Raw genomic sequence first — 16,448 nt, forward strand, 5'->3', positions numbered from 1 at the left:
TTTTAATTTTTCTGCGAAATCTCCTTTTAATAGTTGAAAAAGTTGCCATCAAAGTTCTGACGTGAATATCCGGGATTCGTCAATGGCGTATGAGGCCCGTGATTCATGAGTTTTACGCTATGAGGCGATTGTTTCTCCGAAATTCCCCCAATTTTCAAGGGATGCCATAACGGGATGATCTTCTCGACGTCTTTCGTGTTGCGTAAACGACGAAAAGTTCGTTTGTCACACGTTTCATCTTGAAGTACGGTAAGATTTTTTCCTCCAAATAAGTCGTCGGAATGATTATATTGCGACGAGAGTATTATATCCAACGAATCGCGAGGAATAATTCTAAAAAAAAAATTTAAATTAAAATTTTACAAAAATTAAAAAAAAAACTTACGGATAATTTTGAAAATTTGCACTTCTTCGAGTCGAAGCCAACGTTTGATGCAAAAAGACTCTTTCGTGCGTGCTCAAGTTGTTTGCCCAAGCTTCGTCTTCGGGATTTCGCGGAGAAGGTAAGTTCTTGAGTAAGTAACCCTCGGCTTGAATAAATGGCACATGATGCATATTACGGATTTCTTCAATCATTTTTGCAAAATTTTCGACTCTTTAATTCACGAAAAAAATTCAAGAGCATCGACATGAAGGAATGACACCGAAAATTTTTTTCAATGTCTTGACATCCAAACAAACGACCGTTGCTATGGTTGATTTTCGCGTCGAACGAAACAGAGATATTCAAATAAAATTTTTTTTTCTGAAATTTTCGTAAAAAAAATAAAATTTTTGTGTTCGACAATCAAATATATATTACTTTTATTACATTTAGATTTTTTTTTGTTCAAATCATTTAAATTAACTTTACATTTCATGGCTAAAAAAAAGAAAAATAAATAAATAGACAAAATTTAATCTCCAATAATATCAATTTTTAGAGAGAATTTCACGAGGGGAAGTCCTTATGCTTAAAATACTTCGGTATCTTTCGTTTTTCATTCGTATGGGTTTTCACTTATTTTACTAAATTTAAGCTTTAAATTAAATAAATAAAGTTTCTTAGATAAAAATACTGTGATGATTCAATCAATCGAGCAATAAAATCGAAAATTAATAAATAAACTTATAAAAAAATAGACAGCTTTGAGAGAGTATTTGTCATGAAGATTTTGTAAACTTGGAGGAAAATTTTCGCTACCTAAGTACAATTTGTTCGAGTACAATTTTTGTTAGAATAGAGCTAAAAACTAAAAAAAATAGAGAGAAAAGTGTTCGAAAAAACGATTCGAATCAAATTTTAACTAACTATCAACTAATTATTCTTTGAAGGAGTTGCTTTGGTGACTTTGAAGCAAATACGGTTGAAGTGAACGCACAATTGTTGCACCTAAAAAGAAAAAAAAACGAAAAAATTAATAAGAAAAAATTTTTAATCATTTTGCAACTCAAAACTGCCAAAAAATTGAAACTGAAAAATTTTTTTTTCCTTTGACATAGTTTTATTTTAAAAACTAAATCAAGACAAAAACTATGTCAAAAACTGTGTCAAAGCAATTTTTGTCAAATCTTGCTTCAAATGGATAAAAATTTGTCAGAGGACTCTAATTTATCATTTTTAATCATTTTATAACTCAAAACTGCCAAAAAATTGAAACTGAAAAAAATTTTTTCCTTTGACATAGTTTTATTTTAAAAACTAAATCAAGACAAAAACTATGTCAAAAACTGTGTCAAAAACTGTGTCAAAGCAATTTTTGTCAAATCTTGCTTCAAATGGATAAAAATTTGTCAGAGGGCTCTAATTCATCATTTTTAATCATTTTATAACTCAAAACTGCCAAAAAATTGAAACTGAAAATTTTTTTTTTCCTTTGACATAGTTTTGTTTTAAAAACTAAATCAAGACAAAAACTAAGACAAAAACTATGTCAAAAACTGTGTCAAAAACTGTGTCAAAGCAATTTTTGTCAAATCTTGCTCCAAATGGATAAAAATTTGTCAGAGGGCTCTAATTTATCATTTTTAATCATTTTTCAACTCAAAACTCAAAACTGCCAAAAAATTGAAACTGAAAAAAAATTTTTCCTTTGACATAGTTTTATTTTAAAAACTAAATCAAGACAAAAACTATGTCAAAAACTGTGTCAAAAACTGTGTCAAAGCAATTTTTGTCAAATCTTGCTTCAAATGGATAAAAATTTGTCAGAGGGCTCTAATTTATCATTTTTAATCATTTTATAACTCAAAACTGCCAAAAAATTGAAACTGAAAAAAAACTGTTTTTTCCTTTGACATAGAAAACTTTTTTTTCCTTTGACATAGTTTTATTTTAAAAACTAAATCAAGACAAAAACTATGTCAAAAACTGTGTCAAAGCAATTTTTGTCAAATCAAATGGATAAAAATTTTGCTGCCAAATGGATAAAAATTTGTCACTGTGTCAAAGGTCAAATCTTGCTCTAATTTATCATTTTTAATCATTTTATAACTCAAAACTGCCAAAAAATTGAAACTGAAAAAAATTTTTTCCTTTGACATAGTTTTATTTTAAAAACTAAATAAATATGAATGAATGGAATATATGAATGGAAATCATCTTCAGAATGACTTTTTATTCAGTTTCAAGCTTAAAATTGCTCAAAAATTGACTTGCAAAATTTATCACGATTTTAATTCAGCATGAGGAAGAATTTGACAAATTTTCATTGAAAAAAACTTACAATCATCGTTCCGTAATGCCAATGCGCTAATGTGCTTCCAATGAGAAGTAGATATATGATAATTGTCTCTAATCTTGGAATCATAAAACTTATTAACATAGCAACAAAGAGTATAGGAGACATCCAGTGCAATGCTTCACATCGAGTATTAGACATTTGTGAGACAATCAATCGACACTAAAACAAAATTTTCATTAATTTTCAAAAAATAAATCTATCAAAAAGTGAAAAACTTACGCTAATGTTGCTGAAAATCGTTCCGCTGAGCAGATACACAGCTCTCGGATGCGTTTCAAGGATATTCGTTGGAGACAAATGCGCCCATGCTAACGAAATTCCCATAAAAATTCCGAACGAGAACAAAGGTCTCAACGCTTCCATTGGTTTTCGCATTTTTCCCGTTTTATCGACATACGACTGATAAATGTTGTACAAAATAATGGGAATACTGCCGAGTGCACTGACATGCAACAAGAATTCCATCACGAATCCCGGCTTCAAGCCCAATGGCCAATTTCGTTTCCACATTTCGTATCCGCTGAACCACGTTACGAGATACATGAAGGTCGATGCCCACATGCCCCAATCATATCCCCATGGAAGATACAGAACGCCCGTATTGTATTTCTCCCAATGCGACGCATAAAAGGAAAAAAGCACGGTCCAAACGACATAATACATCCGCAGAGGCGCCACGGATCCCGAAAGTCTTCCAAAAATGCTGTACAAACAGGCGGGAATCAACGGCGCTGTGTACGAATCTAATCCATGATCGAAAAGTTCTCCGAGAGGACCTGAAAGCCCGATGCGACGTGCTTGTTTCCCATCAATGCCGTCGAGTGTGTAGGCAAGGAAGATATTTATGGCAGCAGCTAACCACACCCAATTAGGAATTGGCGTTGCTCCTTCGAGTTCTGTGCTGGCGTAAAAATGGTAATCGTAGTACGAGAGAAGCACGAAATTCAGTACGGTAAACAGAAATCCGACAAAGGTTAGAACATTTGGAGCAATCCATTTGGGACAGAGCTAAAAGAAAACTTTAATTATTTCACGAAAAACGACTTTTTAGATGAAGATTCGTTACCAAAACAACTCGATTCCAAAAAGGATGCATCACGTAGATGGACAACGGGCTCGTATCGATAGCACTATACTGTTGAATACAAAAAAATTATCGATTTGCTTGCTTGTTAGGTAATCCGAAAGAAGAAGCGCCAAGGCCAAATTTCTCGTCTCAAATAGTTACTCACCTTGTAATTGTCGAAACCCTTGAGATGTTCCTCCGTCAAATATTTCACATCCATTTTTGCTGTTTTTTTCTTATATTTTCAACAAATTTCTATATTATTTCCAAAAAAATTTTTTTCTACGAAAATCGATTGATTTGCCGATGCTCGTGTTTTGCTGCAAATTTTGTCGCTACTTATGATCCAAATACAGGCATGGCTGATAATTGACAATTTCGAATGGAAAATGTGAAAATCTCGCGATGGAAAGTGTTATTTTGCCGCAATTTCTTGCATTGTTGCTCAGACAGAGACTTCGGGGAATCCAAACTGATGATGAAAGTGACGTTGATGACAGTTGGAGGGCATTTCATAAGCAAAAATTGTTTTTTCATGTCTTATGGTGTCTGTCTGTGAGTAAAATTTTAATTTTTTAAATGAAATTTTTCAAAAAAAAATTTTTTAAGTAAAATTTACTGAAAAAAACTTACTCAAAATTAATTTTAGAAGAAATTTTGATTTTTTAAAATTATTTTCAAGGATGTAAAATGCGCTTACGTGTCAATTTATAAAATTTTCCGAGTCGAAAGTGTAGAATTTTTGCCGAATTTGCGGATTTTTCATAATTGTAGCTTAAAATTGAAAGTTTTTGCTGTCGAAAAGTGTAAATTAAACCAATCAACGATGTCGGATGCTCTAAATCAATTAGTAGACATGGGTTTCCCCAAAGATAGGGCGTAAGTTCAATTCATTTCTGATAAATTATTTTGCATCATCATTCTTACCTTGAAATTTTAATGCATTTTTAGCGAATATGCCCTCAAAGTAACAAACAATCAGGGCATGGAAGCTGCCATGGAATGGCTTCTCGCACATGCCGACGAAGAAATTCCAAAAGAAACTGCCGAAACTCCTGCCTCTGTTGTCGCCGACGAAGCACCAAAAGCCGGCGAATCATCCAGCTCAGCACCGCCTGCCGAAGCGAAAAGCATCAAATGCAACGAATGCAACAAGTTATTCCGCACGCAACTCGAAGTCGAATTTCACGCAAGCAAATCGGGGCATTCTGACTTCTCGGAGTCGACGGAAGAGAAGAAACCCCTCACTGAAGAGGAAAAGAAGGAACAAATGGCAAAACTCGAGGAAAAATTGCGACAAAAACGGCTGGCACGCGAAGCTCAGGAGAAGGAAGAACAGATTGAACGTGAAAAGTTGCGCATCAAGTCGGGCAAAGATCTCGCCGAAGCACGTCGCAAAATCGAGGAAGACGAAATGAAGAAACTCGTGGCACAGAGAAAACGTGAAAAGGAAGAAGAACGTCTTTTGCGCGAAAAAGTCAAGGCGCAAATTGAAGCGGATCGTCAAGCACGAAAATTACGCGATGCAAAAGAAGCGGGACAAGCGCTTCCCGTTCAATCGCCGCCGCCCGTTGTTTCGCCTCCAACAGGACCAAAAACTCCCGCGAAAGATTACACACAAACCCGAATTCAGATCCGCATGACAGACGGAAGTTCTGTCGTTGAAAGTTTCGACGTCAAGGAGCAATTGGCTGCGGTTCGATTGTTTGTGCAGATGAAACAGGGACCAACCATTCCATTTTCGCTCATGACAAACTTCCCAAAGAAGGTTTTTGCCGACGAAGATTACGAAAAGCCTCTTGATGTGCTCGGTTTAGTACCATCTGCTGTGTTGATTGTCACAAAACCTCAATAGTTTAACATAATTTTTCACATTTTGGGGGTCTTTGAATAAATATTATACTGATTTTGCATTGTAAATGTTTGTTTTAATTTTTTTTTAAAGAATTTCATGGAAAAAAAAATTCAAAAAATTAATTTTTCGTTTTGAAAAATGAGAAAAAAAAAATTAAATTTTGAAAATTTCTTAAAAAATTATTTTGAAAGAATTTTTTTTAAATTTTTATAAAATATTTAAATATTTTTTAAAATTCTTTTAAATTTTAAATTTAAAAAAAAAATTGCAAAAATTTAATTTTAGATGATTTTTTGTTTAAAAAAATAATTCTTCAAAAATTTTAGATGATTTTTTCAAAAAAAAAAAATTTAAAAAAAATAATTTTTCAAAAATTTTTTCATGTCAAAATTATTTCAAAAAAAAAAAATTATAACAAAAAAATTTCTTAAAAAATTATTCTGATTTGTTTTTTTAATTTTTATAAAATTTTTAGGTTTTGAAAATAAGAAAAAAAAAAATTGAATTTTTGAAAATTAAAAAAAAAATTATTTGAAAATTTAAAAAATTTTTAATTTAATTTTTATAAAATTTTTAGAAAAATTTTTGAAAAATTTATTGCGTTCAAATTAAAGTTAAATTTGTTTTTAAAAATGTTTCAAAAAAAAATTGTTTTTTTAAAATAATTTTTTTAGAACAATAAATTCAAAGTTGACCATTGATCAACATTTTTAAAAATTTTCTGGGTAAGAAAAAATTAAGATAAATTTTCAAATAAAATTTTTTAAAAATTATTTTGAAAGAAAATTTTTATAAAATATTTTACTGTTATTTTAAAATTCATTTAAAAACTTTTGAAAATTAAATATTAAAAATTGACAAAAATTTTTGATAAATTTTTTTAAAAAAAATTTTTTTTCTTTAAAAAAAATTTTTAGAACAAAAAAAAATTCAAAATGTGAAAAATTTTTTTTTCTTATCACCCTTTAAAAAATAAGACTTTTTGGAAAATTCGATGATGATTTGTTGAAAAATCGTATAAATTGCATTGTAAAAATATATTTTTCTCATATTTTTGGTGCTCATACATTGAATCTCATAAGCTCTCAACATCCTCGTGATGTTCGCAGGCGGGAAAATACGTAAAGCGGCGACGACGACGACAATTCAAGCAACATTTAAAAATTTCCTTACAATTACATATTGATTAGAATGATGAGGTAGAATTCAAGCTTCCAAGGCAATTTTCTCCGTGGATGCTTTTCGTGCCTTTTTCGCCTTTTCCTTCTCGGGCAACGCATCTTGCGGCACTTCAGGCAATTGATCGCCGATATCTTCGTCAATGTACTCGATGCGATCTCGTTTCTCCTCTTCAACAAGTCGATCCAACTCTTCCAAAATATTCTCCTCGTCTTCGTCTGTCAAGGCACCCGAAATCAGCGCATCAATTTCTTGTTGTTTCTCGACACCTTCGCGCGTTTCATCCAAAATCCTCTCGATATCGTCGATACTCATGATATCGTTGACCTTCTTAAGTGCCTCGTTACCCACTTTTAGCGTGTTTACGACATCCAACTCGACAACGGCGAATTCCAAGTCTGACGTCATCTTTTCAATCGCTTCCAATTGACTGTCGGCATTCTGTAGCAACTTTTCTTGATACTTTTTCTTCCGTAGCAACAAGCGGGCACGACTAAAATTAATGTTTATGTTGATTAGGAATGAGAATGAGATCATCGCACTGAAAAAATCAATTATACGCACTCTTTGTTTCCCTTTTCCAGGCATTTTTTCGCGAGCAATCTGTCCGATTCCAAGGAATTTTCCACACGTTTTTGGTATTGCTTCAATTTGTCTCTTTGTTGTTTGAGTTGCTGCGTAAAAGATAGGGCGATAAAACATGAAAACTCGAGAAAAACAAAGAAAATTTTTAAATTTTTACCAAAATTGCTTTGTCTTGTTCCGTAATCTTAGCTGCCAAATCTTTCTTTGCCTTTCCGAAGATCCCGCCCATGGTTGAAGATGGTTTGCTGCTCTCGTGTTTGACTAGTTGAGCGATTAATTAAATAAAAATTGGAGTAAATTAACTCGAAGTATCAACAATATTAGAATTTAGGATGTTACAATGACGAAAATTGTTTCACTTCTCATCTTTAATTTTTTTCGTTTTTTCAAAAATTATGAAAAAATATTTTTTGAAAAGTAAAAAGAAATTCAAAAATTTAAAATAAATCAAATTTTAACTCTAAAATATTAAATTCGAATTAAAAACTTAAAGTAACGCAAAACAAATTTTATAATTGTATTGGCCTAAAGATGAAATTTGAAATATTTGACAAAAAATCGTTGGAATTTTTTTTAATTTTTAATAATGAAGAAAATTTGAGCCTTTTTCAGAAGGATTTTGAGCAAATTTAAAGAATTCAGTATCAAAAAGTTAAAATATTTGGTCTGTTTAGAAAGAAATTTATAGTAAAAATAGCTTTTTTAATAAAATATTTTCTTATTTTTCTTTTCATTAAAGTTCCTTTCAAACTTTTTCATCAAATTCAAGCTCGAACAACAATTGTTGTATCTTAATTCTCGCCAAAGTGTTCTTTTTCGTATCCAATCGTCTCAAAGTCGGCGCCAGACTAATCAAAAATCTCTCGTCGGAATCCAAATTTTGTTCATTGAAGCCCGAAGATGCTGACGTTCGATGATTAAATTTGACATTTGTCTCTGTTGCCTCCTCAATTGTGTACGTTTCCGTATTTTCATCCGTTTCCGTGGGAATTATCTCGACTGTTTCTGTCTTTGGGTTCGTCAAACTGCCATCTTCCATTTCCTCGTCTTCGTTACTTTCGACAGCAACTTCGTCATCCATCGCCCTGATATACTGCGTGCCAAGCTCATCCGTGTCATTTTGAATGTAAATGATGTTCGAGACGACATTTCGACTTTTCTTCGCAGCTGAAGGCGTTCGTGTTCGAGCATTTTCTCCCGTCACGTAAGGCAACAAAAATTTCAAAATGTCGTAATGCAACATTGCGCCGCGCGTTTCCTCGTCATGTTGCTTGACATGTTTGATAAAGCCGTCTCGCAAGCTTCTCCATCGTTTTTTTGCTTCGTTTTCCGTTAGACCGACTTGCTTTGCGATTTTGCTCCAAGCTGCGTTCCGACTCGCATGGCGCTTAAAGTTCTGAAATGCGAACGCAATGAAGGGCAATTCCGCAAAATTGGGGAAAATATTCAGAAATTTACCTTGTCTGTGCAATCGTAGAGTTCCTTGTGGCTTTTTATCGCTTCGATGAGCTCTTCTTCGTTGACTTTTACGAAAGATCGCTTTTTTTCGTTCTTGTCCATCGTTGAATTCGAGGAAATTTTGTGATTTTTTAAAAATAAACACGAAAGAACGCTGGCTGCCGTCGATTTATTGAAGCGCTTCTGAATTGCTTTTCGACTTTGCGCAAGAAGCTATTCGTTATTCTCTAATTCAGTTGTTCTCCGTTAATTTTTTTAAATAAATCTCTGAAATTTATTCATTAATTTTTTAAAATTTTCATTTTTTTAAGTTTTAAGAAAATTTAATTAATTTTTAAAATTTGAGAAAAAATAAACTGACCAATTTCAGGTCTAAAATCCTATATAAAAAAAAATTAAACTTTTTTAAAAATTAATAAAAAAAATATAAAAAAAATATAAAAAAAATAAAAAAAATAAAAAATAAAAAAAATAAATAAAAAATAATTTAAAAAAATGTTTTTTAAATTTTTTTATTTTTTTTAATTTTTTTTTATATTTTTTTATTTTTTTTTATATTTTTTTTATTTTTTTTTCAATATAAATTTTTTTGTCGTTAATATTTTTTTAAGATTTTAAAAAATTTTTTATTTTAAATTAAATTTTTTTTAAAATAATCTCTAAGCTTTATAATTTTGAATATGTATTTTTATGAATTTTTTAAAAAATATTTTTTTTAAAAAATCAAGTACTTTTTTCACCCGAATGCATGATGTTTAAAGTTTGATGTCTGAATTAGCGACAAAGCATTGAAAACTGCGCAAACTCAACATCAATTCATTTTCTCGATTTCAATTCAATTCAGACCGCGACACAGTCGAGTTCTAATCAGAAAACCTTTAAAATTAACTCAATCCGGAAAATGTAAGTTTCAATTAGAAATTCTCAAGAAAAATTGCTTTTTCAAAGAAATACTTTAAATTTCCGCTTTTTATTGCAAAATTTATCAACTAAAACCGGAAAAAGATAATTTTTTGCAACTTTTTAAAAAGTTCTTCAAGTGACATTGAAAAAGTGTTCCAAACTTTTTTTTTCTAACAAACACGGGTCAGCGACACAAAGAAAGTGAAAATGACCTTCAAATGAGGGCACACGAGATCACAAAAAAATAATTTGAACTTGACAAAATCTCAAAGCGAAAATGATGCAAAAGTCAAAGCTGTTATGCAATCGCCTCATAAATGGCATTTATTTATAGAAACAGCATTTATTACCGGTCACTCCGTTTTTTTTTGCGAAATTTCTCGAAAAAAGTCACTTTCACTCGTGTTTTGTGAGAATTTTTTGATTTTTTTCTCGGTTGGGGGAGATGATAGCTGCTATCATCTGTAACAACGTTCGACCTCTAACGAACTAAAGGTCAAATGTGTGCGAGTACGTGCCTTGTGTGCGTCATACGACATTGATTTTTCCCTTTTTCCGATATTTTTTTCGTGTTTGGAGCGTGTAACAACGATTGTGTAATACATTTGTTTAAATTGAATTGAACTTTTTTTACACTTGAAGCAATAATATGTTGCTTATCAGTAATTTTGCAATAAAATGATGGAAAAAAACAAACGCGTAAAATTTAACTCGATTTTTTTTATGAGTTTCTGAGTTCAAATTTTAATTTTTATGATTTGAGTTAAAAAATTTTAATTTTTTTATTTTTTTTCAGTATCGAGATGACTATCAAGAGCATCAAGGCCCGTCAAATCTTCGATTCCCGTGGCAATCCAACGGTTGAAGTTGATTTGGTAACTGATTTGGGTTTGTTCCGCGCTGCTGTGCCCTCAGGCGCTTCAACCGGTATCCATGAAGCTTTGGAATTGCGTGACGAAGACAAAGCTCATTACCATGGCAAGTCCGTATTGAAGGCTGTTGATCATATCAACAAGTCTTTGGGACCCGAAGTCATCAAATCGGGCATTTGCGTCACGGAACAAGCGAAAATCGACGAGTTGATGATCAAATTGGATGGCACTGAGAACAAGTCAAAGTTCGGAGCTAACGCCATTTTGGGTATTTCTCTTGCTGTGTGCAAAGCTGGCGCTGCTGCTCGTGGCATGCCTTTGTACAAACACATTGCCGACTTGGCTGGCAACACCAACATCGTTTTGCCATGCCCCGCATTTAATGTCATCAACGGAGGTTCTCATGCCGGCAATAAACTCGCCATGCAAGAATTCATGATCTTGCCGACGGGCGCCTCGAGCTTCAGCGAAGCCATGAAAATGGGCAGCGAAGTGTACCATCACTTGAAGAACGTCATTAAGGCGAAATTCGGTTTGGATGCTACTGCTGTCGGCGATGAAGGCGGTTTCGCTCCCAACATTTTGGACAACAAGGAAGGTTTGCAATTGATTGTCGATGCTATCGCCAAGGCTGGATACACGGGCAAGATCGAAATCGGTATGGATGTTGCTGCATCTGAATTCTTCAAAGATGGTTTGTACGATTTGGACTTCAAGAACCCCAAGAGCGACAAGGCAACTTGGTTGCAACCCGACAAATTGGCTGAATTGTACCAATCGTTCATCAAGGACTTCCCCATTGTCAGTATTGAGGATCCCTTCGATCAAGACGATTGGGCTGCATGGACCAAAATGACAGCAGGAACCTCCATTCAAATTGTCGGCGATGACTTGACTGTCACAAACCCCAAACGCATTGCTACTGCTGTCGAGAAGAAGGCATGCAACTGCTTGTTGTTGAAAGTCAACCAAATCGGATCCGTTACCGAATCAATTGCTGCCCACAATTTGGCCAAGAAGAACGGATGGGGCACCATGGTTTCCCATCGTTCCGGCGAAACTGAAGACACATTCATCGCTGACTTGGTTGTCGGTTTGAGCACGGGACAAATCAAGACAGGCGCTCCTTGCCGATCCGAACGTTTGGCCAAGTACAACCAAATTTTGCGTATCGAGGAAGAATTGGGCGCAGGTGCTAAATTCGCTGGCAAGAACTTCCGTCGCCCCGTTTAAATTTCGTGTCGTGGATCTCTACCTATTTAATATCATTACAGTAAAAATATTTTATTCCTAGCTGAAGATTTCATGTTGAACACCTGAAATAGCGAAAGAAATGTTTAAAGAAGACGTTAAATTATAAAAAAAAATAAATGCTCTTGATTGATGAATGTTGATGAAAAAAATTTCTCATCTTTTATTCTCATTATCTAAATCCCGCGAGTATTTGTCCAATATCGTCGCACATCTTCACAATTTCCGCATTACTCAAATGTTCCGCCGCACAAATTGCATTTCCAACAGCGATTGTTTCCTTCTGACTGTTCGCATGAATCCATATTTTCCCGTTCATCCCGAAAACTGCTTGAAATTTCAACTCTTTCGCCAATGCCGCCATCAACGGGCAATCCGGTCTCAGGATTTTTCGCACCAAATTTATGCTGACATCAAACAAAAACCCGTTATTCAGTACTCCGAGTTTTCCCTTTTTGCCGTGCGAATCAACACAAACAATTTCCGCCTCGGTATCTCTGTTTGCGACAACAAGACGTCCAAAAATCGCATCGTCAACATTCACATCGGGTCGATTTTTCTTCGTTGCTCCCTCGAATGCCAAATAACTCATCGACGCAGGTTCGCTCGCTCCGATATCGACACGATAAAAATCCCCCAATTTCGCAATTACGATGCCAATTACGTGATCGCCCCGAATTGGAACATAGCGTTTTTGGAAAGTGTCAACGAAAAAAGTTGCAGGAGGTTTTTTCTGTAAAATCCCTGCACGAGTTGCGCGAATTTCTGTGCCGCATGTTGTGAGTCCCGGGCCAAGAACGAGCTTTCGTTTGTTTTTGTTTAGTTCTTCAGCTTCGGGAATTCTGTCGCCCGGCATCACGATTTGAGGAGATTTTACATCTACTTCCATTTTGAACTGATTTTGTGTGAAATTATTTGAAAATTTTCGAGTTGGAAGAGAAACAACGTTTGTTTGTTTACTTTTTTTGACTTATGTGAGTAAGGCCGATACAATTATAAAAAATGTTAAGTTTTTCTTAATTTTGAATTTTTTGAAAATTTTTTATGAGAATTGTATAAAATTAAAACATATGAGTTGAAATAAAATTTAAACCAAGACAAAAAAACATCAGGAGCTCAAAATCAATTTTCAAATAACCTTCAAAAAGACATTCATATCAGACTTTCAAAATGGGCCTTCAAAATAAAAATTACGTTTTTTTTATTTTTCAATTTTCAAGCTTAAGACCCATCAAAAAGACATTCATATCAACTTTCCATAATTTTGGATCAATTTCAAGCTTAAAAATCATCAAATGGGCCTTCAAAAGAAAAATTACGTATTTTTACGTATTTTTTAAAGGGAATAAAGGGAAACATTTTTAGTATTTGTATCGTCCTCATAAGCAGAGTACATGTCAAAAATTGTCATTCAATAACAAAACACGAAAATTCTCGAAAGATTTAGTTTTTTTTGTGAAAAATTACGCATCAAAAATAATTTCTATCAAATCGAAAGTAAATCTCTCAAGTCAAACAGCAGAAAAGGAATCAAACGAACACAAATAAAGCGAAATTCATCGTGAAAAGTAAATTTCAACGAATTGCATCATAATTTTCACGCAAAGATGTTATCCAGATTGATGTGCACAAAGCCCTTGATTTCACAATCGCTCGTGAAATCATCTTTGGCGCAATATGGACGAACAATTGGCATTCGTCAGCTGCAACGAGACACGCGTGAAGCCTTTGGCGGAAGAATTCGTCAACGTGCTCCTACTTTGAAGGAACGCGCAATGGCTCCTCCGAGTGCAAATGCTTACGGAATCGGAAAAGGAGCTCTTGCAGGGGGCGCTGCTATTGGACTTGGTTAGTTTTTGCTTTCTATAAAAAAAAATAAAAATAATGAATTTTCAACTTTTAGGCGCTTTATGCTTTTACGGAGCTGGATTGGGACAAGGAACAAACACATTACAAAACTCTCATTTGTGGCCCGAATACGTTAAGCAACGCATTCAAAGCACTTACATGTACTTTGGAGCATCTTGTGCATTATCAGCAGGTGCTGCATTCGCAGTTTTTCGTACGCCAGCCCTTCTTAATCTCGTCGCACGCAACGGATGGGTTTCAATTCTCGCGACATTCGCTGCGATGATCGGATCTGGCATGGTTGCTCAATCGATTCCCTATTCTCCCGGATTTGGCGCGAAACAAGCAGCATGGATGGTGCATTGTGGCATTCTTGGGGCCGTTATTGCTCCTCTTTGCTTCGTTGGAGGCCCAATTATGACACGTGCAGCAATGTATACTGCTGGCGTCGTTGGCGGATTATCGACAGTCGCTGTGTGTGCTCCAAGCGATAAGTTTTTGTACATGGGAGGACCTTTGGCTATCGGATTGGGCGTTGTGTTTGCTTCATCTCTCGCAGGCATGTGGTTACCCCCAACAACGGCACTTGGCGCGGGACTTTATTCGATGTCATTGTACGGCGGATTGTTACTTTTCAGCGGATTCATGTTGTATGACACCCAAAAAATCATCAAACGAGCTGAAATGCATCCATTGTACGCTGAGAGACCCTTTGATCCTATTAACAAGTAAGAAAATTTACTTTTTTTTAAAGAAAAACTCAAAAATTAATGAAAAATTTTAAATTTTAGTGCAATTTCGATCTACATGGATACATTAAACATCTTCATTAGAATTGTCTCAATATTGGCAGGCGGAGGCGGCATGCGTAAAAAGTAAATCTTCGTTAATCATCAACTGTAGATTAGAAAATTTAGTTTTTTATTTACCTTATTTAACTGCAACTCGTCCCGAACATGAATTTTTCTTCTTTTTCAGAGAAAAATAAGCAAAAAAATGTAAAAAATATTCAAGATTCAAATTTAAATGAAGCTTTTGTGATCAAATTTGTCTGAAATAGAAAACAATAAAGAACTTAGACACTTAACAGCGGCTTTTAATGACATTCGATCTTTGCTTCATTAGTTTCAACTTATACGTTACACGCAAAACTCACTTTTGTATGAGAAAAATAAAACTTGAACGTAACCAGAATGTTCTCAGAATGTAAATTGCGTGTATTGCATTTTTTATCATTCACTCAGTTGATGCGCGACGTGCTCAGGAGTTGTTCGTTAGTTGATTTCACGTGAAAATTCATTTTTTTTTACGATGGATTCTGTCATTGGGACCAAAGCTTTCGAGTGTTATGCCTTTTGGGCGTCTATTTTGGTGTTAAAGATGATTTTTGTCATGCTTCTGACAGGATTTCAACGTTTCCGGAAGAGAGTTGAGTTTTGACCTTGAACTTTGAACGAAAATTTTACTCTGAAAAAAAATCTTTTTTTTTTAGGTTTTTGCAAATCCGGAAGACTTGCGACACATTCCAAGGTCTCAAATCAAGTTCGATGACGAGGATGTTGAACGTTGTAGACGAGCGCATCGTAATGATTTGGAAACGATATTGCCGTATCTCGCAATTGGTTATTTGTATCTTCACACGGAACCGAATGTGACAGCAGCTTGTTATCTGTTTCGCATTGCGGGGATATCGAGATTGTTGCATACGTTTGTTTATGCGGTTTTCGTTGTGCCTCAGCCTGCGCGTGGATTAGCTTTTTGGGGAACAACGGGGATCATGTTGTACATGGCGATCGTTGTGATGATTCATTTCTATTGATAAGCAAAATTATGAATTTAATGTCAAGCAATTTCTTTAAAGTTTTATTAAAAAGTTTTTAAGGCAGGGTTTGAAATTACTTTTACTTTTTTTTATTTCTTATTTTTTTTTTTAATTTTTGAAAATCTTAAAGCACTCAATGGCAAACTTTTAGATTGCTCTAATTTTCTTTTTAAATTACCATTTTTTTCAAAGCAATTTTTTCAAATCTTTCCAAATGGATAAAAATTTTCAGAGGCATTTTATAACTTGCCAAAAAATTGAAACTGAAAAAAATTTCTTTACATAGTTTTATTTTAAAAACTAAATCAAGACAAAAACTATGTCAAAAACTGTGTCAAAAACTGTGTCAAAGCAATTTTTGTCAAATCTTGCTCCAAATGGATAAAAATTTGTCAGAGGGCTCTAATTTATCATTTTTAATCATTTTATAACTCAAAACTGCCAAAAAATTGAAACTGAAAAAAATTTTTTTCTTTGACATAGTTTTATTTTGAAAACTAAATCAAGACAAAAACTATGTCAAAAACTGTGTCAAAGCAATTTTTGTCGAATCTTGCTCCAAATGGATAGAAATTTGTCAGAGGACTCTAATTTATCATTTTTAATCATTTTATAACTCAAAACTGCCAAAAAATTGAAACTGAAAAAAATTTTTTTCTTTGACATAGTTTTATTTTGAAAACTAAATCAAGACAAAAACTATGTCAAAAACTGTGTCAAAAACTGTGTCAAAGCAATTTTTGTCAAATCTTGCTCCAAATGGATAAAAATTTGTCAGAGGGCTCTAATTTATCATTTTTAATCATTTTATAACTCAAAACTGCCAAAAAATTGAAACTGAAAAAAAAAAATTTTCTTTGACATAGTTTTATTTTAAAAACTAAAT

The 16,448-nt window shown here is 33.8% G+C and overlaps 8 protein-coding genes across 8 annotated transcripts; 3 read left to right on the forward strand and 5 right to left on the reverse strand.

Moving 5' to 3' along the window:
* Positions 1–26: 26 nt before the first annotated feature.
* Positions 27–678, reverse strand: LOC134832599 (cilia- and flagella-associated protein 276). Its single transcript, XM_063846681.1, has 2 exons — positions 386–678; positions 27–333 (listed from the first exon to the last, which is right to left on the reverse strand). The coding sequence occupies exons 1-2, from the start codon at positions 574–576 to the stop codon at positions 27–29; spliced, it is 498 nt and encodes a 165-aa protein (XP_063702751.1). The 5' UTR covers positions 577–678.
* A 99-nt stretch (positions 679–777) lies between these two features.
* LOC134830269 (ethanolaminephosphotransferase 1) lies at positions 778–4,256 on the reverse strand. The gene is made up of 5 exons (XM_063843689.1): positions 3,956–4,256; positions 3,790–3,858; positions 2,943–3,731; positions 2,706–2,882; positions 778–1,372 (listed from the first exon to the last, which is right to left on the reverse strand). Exons 1-5 carry the CDS (start codon positions 4,007–4,009, stop codon positions 1,298–1,300), a joined length of 1,164 nt encoding a protein of 387 aa, XP_063699759.1. The 5' UTR covers positions 4,010–4,256; the 3' UTR covers positions 778–1,297.
* A 265-nt stretch (positions 4,257–4,521) lies between these two features.
* On the forward strand, positions 4,522–5,709 carry LOC134830160 (UBX domain-containing protein 1-B). Its single transcript, XM_063843551.1, has 2 exons — positions 4,522–4,668; positions 4,741–5,709. Exons 1-2 carry the CDS (start codon positions 4,616–4,618, stop codon positions 5,642–5,644), a joined length of 957 nt encoding a protein of 318 aa, XP_063699621.1. The 5' UTR covers positions 4,522–4,615; the 3' UTR covers positions 5,645–5,709.
* A 957-nt stretch (positions 5,710–6,666) lies between these two features.
* On the reverse strand, positions 6,667–7,731 carry LOC134830163 (charged multivesicular body protein 6-A). Its single transcript, XM_063843553.1, has 3 exons — positions 7,566–7,731; positions 7,388–7,497; positions 6,667–7,316 (listed from the first exon to the last, which is right to left on the reverse strand). The coding sequence occupies exons 1-3, from the start codon at positions 7,635–7,637 to the stop codon at positions 6,851–6,853; spliced, it is 648 nt and encodes a 215-aa protein (XP_063699623.1). The 5' UTR covers positions 7,638–7,731; the 3' UTR covers positions 6,667–6,850.
* A 371-nt stretch (positions 7,732–8,102) lies between these two features.
* On the reverse strand, positions 8,103–9,034 carry LOC134830162 (uncharacterized). The gene is made up of 2 exons (XM_063843552.1): positions 8,867–9,034; positions 8,103–8,804 (listed from the first exon to the last, which is right to left on the reverse strand). The coding sequence occupies exons 1-2, from the start codon at positions 8,966–8,968 to the stop codon at positions 8,154–8,156; spliced, it is 753 nt and encodes a 250-aa protein (XP_063699622.1). The 5' UTR covers positions 8,969–9,034; the 3' UTR covers positions 8,103–8,153.
* Positions 9,035–9,662: 628 nt separating this feature from the next.
* On the forward strand, positions 9,663–12,046 carry LOC134831269 (enolase). The gene is made up of 2 exons (XM_063844956.1): positions 9,663–9,769; positions 10,566–12,046. Exon 2 carries the CDS (start codon positions 10,573–10,575, stop codon positions 11,872–11,874), a length of 1,302 nt encoding a protein of 433 aa, XP_063701026.1. The 5' UTR covers positions 9,663–9,769; positions 10,566–10,572; the 3' UTR covers positions 11,875–12,046.
* On the reverse strand, positions 12,018–12,853 carry LOC134831270 (exosome complex component RRP40). Its single transcript, XM_063844958.1, has one exon. The coding sequence runs from the start codon at positions 12,779–12,781 to the stop codon at positions 12,065–12,067; it is 717 nt and encodes a 238-aa protein (XP_063701028.1). The 5' UTR covers positions 12,782–12,853; the 3' UTR covers positions 12,018–12,064.
* A 437-nt stretch (positions 12,854–13,290) lies between these two features.
* Positions 13,291–14,827, forward strand: LOC134830954 (growth hormone-inducible transmembrane protein-like). The gene is made up of 3 exons (XM_063844572.1): positions 13,291–13,740; positions 13,796–14,468; positions 14,532–14,827. Exons 1-3 carry the CDS (start codon positions 13,500–13,502, stop codon positions 14,617–14,619), a joined length of 1,002 nt encoding a protein of 333 aa, XP_063700642.1. The 5' UTR covers positions 13,291–13,499; the 3' UTR covers positions 14,620–14,827.
* Positions 14,828–16,448: the final 1,621 nt, after the last annotated feature.

This window comes from Culicoides brevitarsis, chromosome 2, assembly GCF_036172545.1.
Source record: "Culicoides brevitarsis isolate CSIRO-B50_1 chromosome 2, AGI_CSIRO_Cbre_v1, whole genome shotgun sequence".
Lineage (NCBI taxonomy): Eukaryota > Metazoa > Arthropoda > Insecta > Diptera > Ceratopogonidae > Culicoides > Culicoides brevitarsis.